Source organism: Elephas maximus, chromosome 8 (genome assembly GCF_024166365.1).
Source record: "Elephas maximus indicus isolate mEleMax1 chromosome 8, mEleMax1 primary haplotype, whole genome shotgun sequence".
Taxonomy (NCBI): Eukaryota; Metazoa; Chordata; class Mammalia; order Proboscidea; family Elephantidae; genus Elephas; species Elephas maximus.
The window spans coordinates 26063477-26075774 of NC_064826.1; the positions used below are offsets into that span (position 1 = coordinate 26063477).

A 12298-nucleotide genomic window follows, 5' to 3' on the forward strand; every position below is an offset into this window, starting at 1 on the left:
CAAGTTGAAACTGACTCGATGGCAACTGGTTTTTTATCTTCCTGTAACCCCTTAGCACTTACTACCTTCCACCAAGAAACTTCCTATATTTAAAAATTGTTTCCCCTTCCACAAATAGTTGATTTTACTTACAAATAATTGAATTGACTTCTGGGTGCCTATCAGACTTACGTGAATTTAGGAGAGTCAGCTGGCATACTGGCTTTAACATCAATGCATCCAGGATGATAAGGGCCACACTGGGGTCTTTTTCCAACCTTTTCTCTCACTACACAAGAGCCTTTTAAGAAAGTTCTTGATTCTAATCCTTGAGAAAGATATCTCATCGGATTTTCTTGGACAAGAAGAAACAAAGACAGGAAAATGCTCAGAACCCAAGCCCTTTTTGGGTGAGAATGTAATATTTTTAATATTTGGCAATGTTACATACACACCTGACAGAAGTGAGTATCAACTCACAGAAAAATATTAGTTTGACTTAAAAAAAAGAAAAAAAAAACTTCAATCCAAATTTATTGGGATTACAAAAATAAAAGCACAATTTCATTAACTCCTTACAGCTCAACATTACGAAGGCCTCCAGAGATACGAAAGCCTCTTTAGTAACTGCTGCTTGCCAATACAAATCTCATGACATAAAAAAGTTTATTTTCATATTTACAAAAGAAATAAACTGATAGTTTACTTAAATTCTCTCCAGAATTAAAGGCTGAAGCTACTTTTTAAAGTCAGGGAACATCTCAAATTGAAGAAAGTATTTTAGAAAGATCTCACGAGGCTTTTCATTTGATACCACTGAACAATTCTGCGTCCTCTGGTAAAGATCGTGTTTTTATCGTAGAGCTTCTGGAACTTCCACCTACAAAAACAGGGGATTTTCTTCAATAAAACAACACAAGTGATAAAATGAAAACTATCTCTAGGGTATCCGTGAGCCGGAATCACCTCGATGGCAACCACCACCAATGTCGTTTGCAGTATTCTCTGAGAGGACTCAGATATAGATTGGTTATTGTCAATATTATCAATTAGGTTCTAAAATCAATTACAACTCTGTGGTAAAAGCTTAGACAAGCGATGCATCCTCGTGGAATGTAGATTATAAGGCCCGATTTTCTTATGGAAATGGGTTGTTTTAAATATTTTGGAGCTTCTTAAAAGGGGCATGGCTTTTACAGGACTAGGATGCCAAGAAGGTGGCCCCGGGACACCTCTCAAGTGAAAAGGTGCTCATTCATTCCTGTGCCCGCTCCTCATGTTTCACGATTGTACGCTTGCTCCCGCATACTAGAATACTAACAAATCTTTTGAGAGGGGGACTTGGTTACCGTCATAGAGGGCGGCCGACCCATCTACTGCATCTGTGCCCGAATGCCTGCCCTCGGGTTACTCACCCGCCTCAGCTGTTTTATGCTGCTCCCGCGGATTGCTTCCATAAGGTTGTCATGGGCTGACCTCTGCGGGGGAGAAGTTTGGGAACTGTCTTCCATTTTTTTCTCTGGCACGGACCTCAGGGAATTTTTTATTTCCTTTAGGACATTGTTTGGCTGTTTCTTAACCTTTTTCCCTTTTTTCTTTTTCTGTCCATTGTGTAGTGCCCGTTGGGCACTCTCCTGTTGCTTGATGACCTCGGCGATGTTTCGGGTGATTAACTTTTTCTCTGGGAGTGGAGGAGGAGGAGGTGGAGGTGGCGCAGACAGTGGCAGTGCTTGGGGGGGAGGAGGCGGAGGGGGAGGGGGAGGCGGGGGAGGGGGAGGAGGAGGCGTGGCCACTGGGGACAGAGGCCGGCTCCTCACAGTTTGGCCTTTCTTGGGAAGTTTTGGGGATGACCAAGGAGAGTGCCTGGGAGATGTGTAAGGTGAAGAGCCAGGAGTTCCTCTTTGCCAGACTTTGGTCCTAAGGTTGGCTCCTGCGTCACATCCCTCTTGCTGTTTCTGCTCCTGCATCCGCTTTTGCCTCTGTTTATCCATATTCCTGGTCAGAATGCTCGTCATGCTCATTCGTGGTCCTGGGAGCTCAAAATGGTAGCCCAGCCGCAGCAGCGTGGTGTTCTCCTTCAGCAGCTTGACGATCTCCATCTCCACCTGGCTGCCCATGATGTGCCTCTGGTTGTGGAAACGCAGCTCGCTGAGCACCGTGTTGTGCTGCAGGGCTCTCATGATGGCCAGGATCCCCTTCCCCGTGACGAAGTTGGACTCGATGTTGATGCTGGTGATGTGCTCGTTGACTCGGAGCATCTTCGCGATGGCCACAGCGGCGTTGTCGTCAGCGCGCGTGTTGGCCAGGCTGAAGGTCTTCACCACCGTGTTGTCCTTGAGGGCTTCAGCAAAGCGGGTGAGAGTCTGCGATGTGATGTTCTCTATATTGTTCAAATTGACTTCTATGGTGTCAGGGTCATTGTTTTTAATCTTTTCCAAAGCATCCTCGATAACTGTGGGATTTCCACAAGGGTGAATGGCGGCAGGAGACTCTGTGTTCCTTCCACTGTGGCCGTTGGTCAAGTTTATGTTTTCTATTTGACTTTTAAATATCTTTGGCTTAGAGTTGTCTGAATTGACACTATCATAATTTACAGTTCCATTAATACCTTTGGCATTTTCAGTGGTTCTTTCCTCTTCATCGCTATCTTCTTCCTCCTCTTCCTCCTGGGACTCCTCCTCCTCTTCCTCTTCTGTATACACCGCCTCAGAAATCTCACTGTTAGTTCCAGTAAAGATAAGCTCTTCCTCACTCTCCTCTTTGTCTTCTTCTGCAACCTGAAGAGTATGGTAGACATCATTAAGTTTTTCATTTCTAAGTACATTTTTTAATTTACGAAGATAGCACACGATAGGAAAGCGTATAATGAAAACAGGTAATCATCTGCTTCTGATCTCCCCAGCTCAGGTGACCAATGTTAACATTTTGCTGTGTATCCTGCAACCCATTTCTTTACAAACATTTCTTTTTTGTAGAGACTGTTGTTGCTGTGTGCGGTGGAGTCAATTCCAACTCACAGCAACCCTGTCGGACAGAGTAGAACTGTCCCATAGCATTTGCAAGGATGGTGCAGTGTTTTGTTTTGTTGTACAGGGGGTCGCTATGAGTCAGAACCAACTGGAAAGCTCCTAAAGTAACCTTTACAGAAGCAGACTGCCACATCTTTCTGCCAAGGAGTGGCCGATGGGTTCAAATCACCAACCTTTTGGTTAGCAGCCCAGCGCTTAACCACTTTGCCACCAGGGCTCCTATTTTAGAGAATAAAAATCCAGAATTCAGTTTACTGAGGAAAAAATATAGTACCATTTTGACAACTTGGGCAAGTCAGTCAGAACCTTTTGGCTTTGGAAAACTCCTTGATAGATTTTTCATTCTCTTGATTACCTGGTGGTGCGAATGGTTAAGCATTGAACTACTTATCCAAAAGATTGGTGGTCCCAACCCACCCAGAAGTGTCTTGGAAGAAGGGCCTGGTGATCTGCTTCCAAAAGGTCATAGCCATGAAAACCCTACGGAATGCAGTTCTACTCGGAAACCGATAGAGTTGCCATGAGTCAAAATCAACTCCACAGCAGCTGGTTTGGTTTTGGTTTTTAACTACCTACTCTGAACTCTGACTTTTAGCCTACTTACAGTTTAGCAAATCCAATCCTCACTTCTGTAATCACCTTCTGTCCTTATTTCTCCATCCCAAACCAACAAATGACAACAAAAACATACAGCATGTTAGAGTTCTCTTATGTAATGTTCCAAAATTCTTCCTCAAATTTGCCTTGAACAGCAGCTGTGGCAGGAGCCAAGTGCTCTCTGCATGGCTTGTCCCAGGGTACACAGAGGCAGGGGTGCCAGGTGCTCCTCTTGTCTCTCTCTACCTCTGGGTGGCAGCCTGGCATGGGGATTCGCAGGCCACACCCCACTTAAATGCTGCTGCTGTACCTGGCGCTGATCTGGGAAAGGGAAGCCCAGGGGCCTGGGCTGGTTCTCAGGACAGCGGGAGGTTGGAGCCCAGCTCTATGCAGAAAAAAATTCAGCAATTCAACTTGAAACCCAGGCTAGACCTGGGCTAAATGAGATGGTCTCTTACATGAGAGGACCAAGTAGGAAAGATAATCACTCTTGGTACCTACTAGAGTCTAACCTTAACGTGGAATGTCAGAGAAGAGTGAAATAATCTTGTAGCAAGTTGTTGCCTTAGCCTGATGGTCTTAAATTATTTAGCACGTATGAATTATGAAAGGCTTTCAGGCCACATGATTTCACTCTATCTTTGTCTTTCCTGTTTATAAAGCTCTGTACAAAGAAGGCCAAGTACCTCCTTCCTCCTTTCTCTTTTTCTTGCTATCTTTTCTGATAAAAAATAAACCCCTGGAAATTGCTGACCATTCTGCGTTTCCCTCCTGCTATCTTTCTAGGCCTTTCTCTTCTTCTCTCAAGCCCTAAAGCTGTGCCTTGTCCCCAGAGCCCTGACTCTTCCCTCTACCCTGGCAGCGTTCCTTGACCTCGAGGCTCCTGCTGCCTGTGGCATGTGGAATGAGCTTTGGAAAACAGTGCACTTGCCTCCAGTTTTGTTTGTCCAGTTGTTATCACAAAATAGCCTCTAGTTATCCACTTGTTTGGAGTGGCAGGCACCAAGTGATGGCCTGGGAAGGGGTCAACCAGTCCTGAAATGGCTTGTCCAGTCTTAATTTATACTTACTTCTTTGGAAGCAGGGAGAGGGATATTTTGTGTGTGAGTATTTGTGTGAGAGTCAGAGACACAGTGAGATAGACACACTCACATACACACACAGACAGAGGAGTTGCAAGTCATACCCCCAAAAACATGAGAAAAAGAGCGTGGCTCTAGAGCTAAGCCTCTTGGCATATAGCAGGAGAGAAAGGAAGCCTCCTATGCCCAACAGTAGAGTAAATGGGTTAACTAGGAAAGCAAGAACTGTTGACTAGGCTCTCACTCCTGCTCTCATCCCAAATTACTTCATATGTTGTTGTTAGGTGCTGTCTAGTTTGCTCCAACTGATAGCAACCCTATGTACAACAAAACACAACACTGCTCAGTCCTCCACCATCCTCACAATCACTGCTATGTTTGAGCCCATTGTTACAGCCACTGTGTCAATATATCTCGTTGAGGGTCTTCCTCTCTTTCGATGACCCTCTACTTTATCAAGCATGATATCCTTCCACAGGGACTGACCCTTCCTGATAACATGTCCAAAATACGTGAGACAAAGTCTCACCATACTCACTTCTAAGGAGCATTCTGGCTGTACTTCTTCCAAGACAGATTGTTTATCCTTTTGTCAGTCCGTGGTATATTCAATATTCTTTGCCAACACCAAAATTCAAAGGGGTCTATTCTTCTTCAGTCTTCCTTATTCGTTGACCAGCTTTCGCGTGCATATAAGGAGACTGAAAATACCGTGGCGTCTTAGTTATCTAGTGCTGCTATAACAAATACCACAAGTGAATGGCTTTAACAAACAAGTTTATTCTCACAAAGTCTAGTAGGCTAGAAGTCTAAATTCAGGGTGTCAGCTCCAGGAGAAGGCTTTCTCTGTGTGGGCTCTGGACGAAGGTCCTTGTAATCAATCTTCACCTGGTCTAGGAGCTTCTTCACCCAGGAATCCTGAGTCCAAAGGATGTACTCTGCTCCCAGCACTGCTTTCTTGGTGGTAGAAGGCCCCCTGTCTCTCTGCTCCCTTCTCTCTTTTATATCTCAAAAGAGATTGGTTTAAAACACAACCTAACCTTTTAAATTGAGCCCTGCCTCATTAACATAACTGCTGCTAATCCCACCTCATTAACCTCATAGAGGTAGAATTTACAACATACAGGAAAATCACATCAGATGACAGAATGGTGGACAATCACACAATATTAGGAATCATGGCCTAGCCAAGTTGACACACGTTTTGGGGGGACACAATTCAATCCATAACACATGGCTTGGGTCAGACACAACTTAGTCCTCAAAATGACATCTTTGCTTTGTAACACTTCAAAGAGATCTTTTGCAGCAGGTTTTCCCAATGCAATGTGTCTTTTGATTTCTTGATTGCTGCTTCCATGAGCATTGATTGTAGATCCAAGTAAAGTGAAATCCTTGACAACTTCGATCTTTTCTCCGCTTACCATGATGCTGCTTATTGGTCCAGTTGTAAGGATTTTTTTTTTCTTTATGTTGAGGTATAACCCATATTGAAGGTTACAGTCTTTGACTTTCATGTGTAAGTGCTTCAAGTCCTCTTTCAGCAAGCAAGGTTGTGTCATCTGCATATCAAAGGTTGTAATGAGTCTTCCTCCAATCCTGAGGCCCCATTGTTCTTTATATAGTCCAGCTTCTCGGATTATTGCTCAGCATACAGATTGAATAAGTATAGTGAAAGGATACAACCCTGACACAAACCTTTCCTGATTTTAAACCATGCAGTCTCCTCTTGTTCTGTACGAACACCTGCTTCTTGGTCTATGTACATGTTCTGCCTGAACACAATTAAGTGTTATGGAATTCCCATTCTTTGCAATGTTATTCATAATTTGTTATGATCCACACAGCCAAATGCCTTTGCATAGTCAATAAAACACAGGTAAACATCTTTCTGGTATTCTTTGCTTTCAGTCAGGTTCCATCTGACATCAACAATGATATTGCTTGATCTATGAAAAAAAAATTTTTTTTTTTTTTTTGGATGACCTCTTCTGGATCCAACTTGAATTTTTGGCAGTTCCTTGTTGCTGTACTGCTACAAATGGTTTTGAATGATCTTCAGCAAAATTTTACTTGTGTTTGATATTAATGATATTGTTCAATAATTTCCACATTCTGTTGGATCACCTTTCTTTGGAATGGGCACAAATATAGATATCTTCCAGTCGGTTGCCCAGGTAGCTGTCTTCCAGATTTCTTGGCATAGATGAGTGAGTGCTTCCAGTGCTGCCTCCGTTTGTTGAAACATCTCAATTGATATTCTGTCAATTCCTGGAGCCTTGTTTTTCTCCAGTGCCTTCAGTGCAGCTTGGACTTGGTATACCTCCATATAATTCGAGCCCATCTCAGCTGTATATGTGTGTGTGTATGTTTAGCTATTTCAGTATTTGGAGGAAAGGAGCCTGACTCAAAATCCAAGGTAACCCTGCCTTTTATGCTACCATTCTATCTTTGTTCCCTTTCATTGATTCTTTACAGACCTTCAGGCTCTTTCTGGAGATGTTTTCCCTTCAAAATGGAAGTTGCACAACATGATGAATACAATTAATGTCATTGGAATGTACATGTGAAGAATGTTAAAATGGCAAATATTTTATTCCATGTATATATTTACCATGATTAAAAAAAAAAAAAAAAAAAAAAGCCTGGAACTAGTACATCTGATACTGTTATCCAGCAACATGAGTTACATGTAAAATTTAGATGACACTTCTTACAGAAGGCTTTCTTTGACACCCCCTCCAACCATCCCTGCCATGAGCTCCCATAGCATTGTACTTTCCCTAAGTAAGAAATTATTATGCTTTATTACCTGTCATTTTTCCCAGTAGACTGTTACCTGGGTGAGGGCAGGCACCATTTCTGTTTTGCTCACCTAGCACAGTGCTCAACACATACTAGGGGCTCAATCAGTGTTTGCTTATTGAATGGCTTTAAGTTGACATTGCTTAACAGCAGCTGGGAGTCAGCAGAAGGCCCAGGAGGGAGGGCTGATAGAGCTGGATGGAGGGAAGGTGACTAACCATCCCAGTTTGCCTGGAACTGAGGGATTTCCCAGGACATGTGATCTAGACAGTCCTGGACTGTCTGAGGTGGTTGATCACCCTAGGTCGGGAATATCTATCTGGATAAAGGACACTATAAGGGAGAAAAGTACCCTGATAGGGAAGGTAGGAGGGTGCAAAACACAGAAATTGTCTACTTTGCATACTGTCCTGGCACTAGGATTGACCATGTCATGGTAGCTCACCAATGTGCCACTGCTCTGGAGTTAACTCTGATCCCTGTGAGAATGCAGGTGGGAAGGTGGCAATGGGGCAAGGAGGTGGGGAAAGCCTGGACAGGAAGAAAGTGAACGTTAATGTACTTTGGGGATGAATAAGGCAATAAGAAGGAGGTGGCCAATCATTTCTCCTAATTGCCTTCCAGGTATCATTAAATGAACAAGGAAGCAAAAGGCTTGGTTTTCTGTTCTGGTTCTTTCCATAAAGAGCTTGTTGAATTTAGACAAATCACTAAACCTCTCTGGGTCTCAAAGCAACTATGGTATATAGTTCAGTGGTTCTCAAACCTTTTTTTTTTTTTTAACCACTTGACATAGAGTGGACTCTGACTCATGGTGACCCCCATGTCAGAGTAGAACTGTGCTCCATAGGATTTTCAGTGGCTGATTTTCAGAAGTGGATTGCTAGGCCTTTCTTCTGAGGTGCCTCTGGTAGATGCGAACCTCCAACCTTTAGGTGAGCAGCCGAACTCGTTAACCATTTACACCATTCGGGGACTAACTTCAGCCTGAATCACAATCACCTGGAGGGCTTGTTAACCCACAGAATTCCTCACTCAGTAGTTCTTGGGTGGAAACCTAGAATTTACAGGTATAAGACATTTCCAGGTGATGCTGGTGCTCCAGGTCAGGCGCCTACATTTTGAGAACAGGGCCTTTGTGTCAGCCGAACTTGGTTTGAAATTTCAGCCCAACTTACAAGCTGCGAACCTTGAATGCATTTCTATACCACTCCCAGTCTCAGTATCTGATCTGCAACAAAGTAAGAATTAAATAAGTGAACTCAGCTGGTACCAGTACCTGGTGTCCAGCAGGTACTCAAGCTAGGGAAGCTAGACCCTACTGCTCCTCAAAGCACTAACACAGCGTATGTTTGTGTGAACCCAGATGGGCAGAAGGTTGCTATTCAACAGGCATTGAGCATGATTTTCATAAGTTTTCCTGGAACCATTATGGTGTCCCAAACAGATAAGCGCTCGACTACTAGCCAAAAGGTTGGCAGTTTGAACCCACCCAAAGTCACCTTGGAAGACAGGCCTGGTGATCTGCTTCTGAAAGTTCACAGCCTTGAAATCCCTATGGAGTAGCTCTGGGGTCACCATAGGTCAGAATCAACCCCACGGCAACTAACAACCACAACAACAGAGCCAGTAGGCTGATAACAAAGATCTCCTTCTCATGGTCCACTCTGTGCTGTCCTTCACGTTCCTTGGTGCTACTACAGCTCCCGTCCCTACCAGCCACTTTGGTTTTCCCCGGTGGTAGGAACGGGTTTACACCCTCCACCAGCAAGCTTCTGCTTAGCACTCCGTGTGACTACAGACAGCTGGCTAGCCGGGCAAGTGTAGTGGGAGAAAAGTTAACTAGCTGAGAAGGGAATCAAATTCATCAATGCAGCCGCTTCTCTAATTGAGCTGATAAGCCATTGGCAGGGATCAGTGAAAGCTCTGGCAGGGACCAGGTAGGTTCCATCAACATCTGACAACAGCCTTTGCCCTTCACTTCCTACCACAGCATGACATAATGACATTAAAATGCCTTTGTTGGGTGATGACTAGAGTGGCTGTCTGTCCTGGGTATTCAGAGACCATTTTATTCTTTTTATTGAGGACATTCTTTAATAACTGTTTTTAAAATGTCATTATAATTTATATATTTTATCAAACTTTTGACACTAATGCCCACATCAAGAAAAAAAAAAAAAAAGACTCCTGAAAAATATGGCTGTGGAGGAATTGATTGGCCCAAATCCTGGCCCTGTCATGTGTATCCTTTCTTTTCACTTCCCCAGGGGCAGATAACCAGTAAGCACGGTACGCACCAGGTTGCCTTGAGCAAAGCACACATGGGTTTAATTGTGTTTACCTGCTAATCTGTGGTGAGAAATTTCCCATTGGTTTCACCACATCATTGACATGGTGGGGGACAGGTGAAATTGTGCACTGCAGATTGGTGGGAAGGCACAATTCAACCCATGCATACTTTGCTTATTGGGTAATCCGCCCTTGCTCCTACTCCAGCCCCTCAATACAAGTGGCCACCGTGGCCTTGGCAGACACTGGCCTGATCCCAGTGGCCGTTCCTGCAGTGATTGACATGGACAAGGCTCACACATAAAAAAAAAAAAAAAAAAAAAATTTTTTTTTGTGGTCCACATACCCTATCATCAAGATCATCTAACAGTGCCTAGATTAGTACCGTGGAAGGCTTGCCATTGGCTTCAGGCCATTCTGATTTTCGATGATTCCAGTGGAGTGCAGAGGTTTTAAACAGTTGCTCTTGACTTATGTATGGTCTTCTACAAATTCAGAAATTTCTCTGTTACGTTAATGTTCTTATTGCCATTGCTATTTTCCCAGAGCTTAGTCTTTTGACTATGACTTATTTGGCAAATTTAAAGTAACATTCACTGGTCAGTGAACGAGAGCTTCATAAACCTGAGCTCTAATATAAACACATTTCCTGGCCTCAGAATCACCATCGCAAAGTAGGAAGGAATCTTAGGGACTATCTATGTAGTTGCTTAACCTGGGTCCTCAGATGGTTTTCAGGACATGTGTCATCATCTTGAAATGCTGTGCAAAAGTGTGTGTACATATCTACATGTACACTTGAGCAGATCCATAACTTTTATCAAAATAATTAAGGAGTTCTTGATTTACAAATGAAACACTGGATTAACCCCCTCAATGAACTGATGTACAAAATGGTTCCTTATCCGCAACAAAACCCACAAAACCCAGTGCAACACAGGTATTAGTAAAAACCTAGATTTGTGATAAGGCACGTGGGTAACAGAGGTCTGTACATGTGGCTATTCAAGGTTGAACAACTTAACGGCAGAGTGGGGCTTAGAAATAAGGCCCCCTGACCCTCAGTCCCATATTCCTCCCACCACCCCACATTTCTTGGTGTTGGAGAAAAACGAGATATTTTTACTGTAGCCCCCATTGCAATCAAAGTAACCACAGTTCCCATTTTTGTCGTTAGAGGAAAAAAGAAAAACCATATCAGAAACAGACATTATGTCACATCACCAATTTATAGCTCAAATTAGACATATGTCTGCCAAAATATCTAAAGCTGTAGCTTGGTTGTGAGTTATTTTCCCCTTAAATGTCCCCTTTTTAGTCAAAGAACCCCAGCTAAGAGTTTAACATAACGTGATCCATTGCGTGGCCGCAAAAGTTACATGTGTATTTCAGCCTGAGAAATTTTTCAGTAGCAGGTGCAAATGTGTTCTAGAAAGGAAAAGTGTTGAGGACTAAAGAGTTAGAGAAAACAGAGGTGTTGGGTTTGGACATGGGCAATGGGAGTAGCCAAGGAAAAATCTCGAGAGCCTACCTTTCTACACTCCCCCAGCCTCTCCTTCTCCAAGAGTTTTTGGGACTCCTTTTCCCAATAGGCCATCAGTGCCTCTCTGCTGAAGGTCCCCGTGGGAGTTTTCTCCGTCAAACTCTTTTGCCTTTGCCCCACAGGAAGGCTGTGATCAGGCTCAATGTCTTCCAACTCCCTTTCTAGCTCCTTCAGCTCCTCAGCTGTCAGAGAGGCCAGGAGTTCGTCCTCGTCGATGGACTCATATTTGCTAAGTCCTCTTCGGTAGCCAAAGGTAGACATGGTCCCTGCTTTGTCAGACCCACAAGGAGCTTGAAGAACCAGGCATTCAAGGCAGACAGAAGCAGGCAGGGAGGTGAGTGGGCAGGCTGGCCAGCAACTGGTGCTAGGAGTGGCTGTGATAGCCTTTTAAGAGTGGTGATACGGGGCTGTGACAATGCAGAAGGGGGTGAAGGCATAGGCTGTTTTAAGCATCAGACGTCAGCTAGACATTTGAACACAAAGAATGTCACATCAGTGGTGGTTGTAGGTCTCAGAACCAGTGGGTATTATTGACATACTGGCCAGGGCCGTATTTAGCTGAGCCTGATAGCTCATGAGGACAGGCCGGGAGTGCTGCAGATACAGAGTAACACAGTTTCCCTGACTTTGTATTCAAACAGGGGGATAACATTTATTTTGAAAATGACTTACCACCACCACGGCCATGAAAAGATTCTTTCATTACAATCTCAGAAGTTGAGAAATGGCTCCACATCACACTATGGGTGGTTATTCTGGCTCTTCTGTAACATAGTGTAGGTGTCTCTGTGGGGACCGGAGACCATAGAACCTAGTACTTCATGTTTTTATTGTACTTTGCAGCTTACAAAGCAGTGTAATACAATTTTCCTAATCATAGCAATAGGCCTGTGAGATGAGTAATGTTATCCTCATTTTATAGATTTCTGGCAACTGAGGCTTGAGAAAGGAAGTGAAAAATTCAAGGTCAG

The 12298-nt window shown here is 43.7% G+C and overlaps 1 protein-coding gene across 1 annotated transcript; it reads right to left on the minus strand.

Annotated features, from left to right (window-relative positions):
• Window positions 1-468: 468 nt before the first annotated feature.
• LMOD2 (leiomodin 2) lies at window positions 469-11626 on the minus strand. Its single transcript, XM_049893136.1, has 3 exons — window positions 11316-11626; window positions 1395-2756; window positions 469-859 (listed from the first exon to the last, which is right to left on the minus strand). Exons 1-3 carry the CDS (start codon window positions 11586-11588, stop codon window positions 833-835), a joined length of 1662 nt encoding a protein of 553 aa, XP_049749093.1. The 5' UTR covers window positions 11589-11626; the 3' UTR covers window positions 469-832.
• Window positions 11627-12298: the final 672 nt, after the last annotated feature.

Bases quoted from the DNA above. Each gene is read 5' to 3' on its own strand.
- LMOD2 (XM_049893136.1), bottom strand. From the start codon at position 11,588: ATGTCTACCTTTGGCTACCGAAGAGGACTTAGCAAATATGAGTCCATC. The intron at 2,757-11,315 runs GTAGGCTCTCGA...CATACTCTTCAG, and splicing joins GGCTGGGGGAGTGTAGAAAG to GTTGCAGAAGAAGACAAAGA. The intron at 860-1,394 runs GTGAGTAACCCG...CTGTTTTTGTAG, and splicing joins GCATAAAACAGCTGAGGCGG to GTGGAAGTTCCAGAAGCTCT.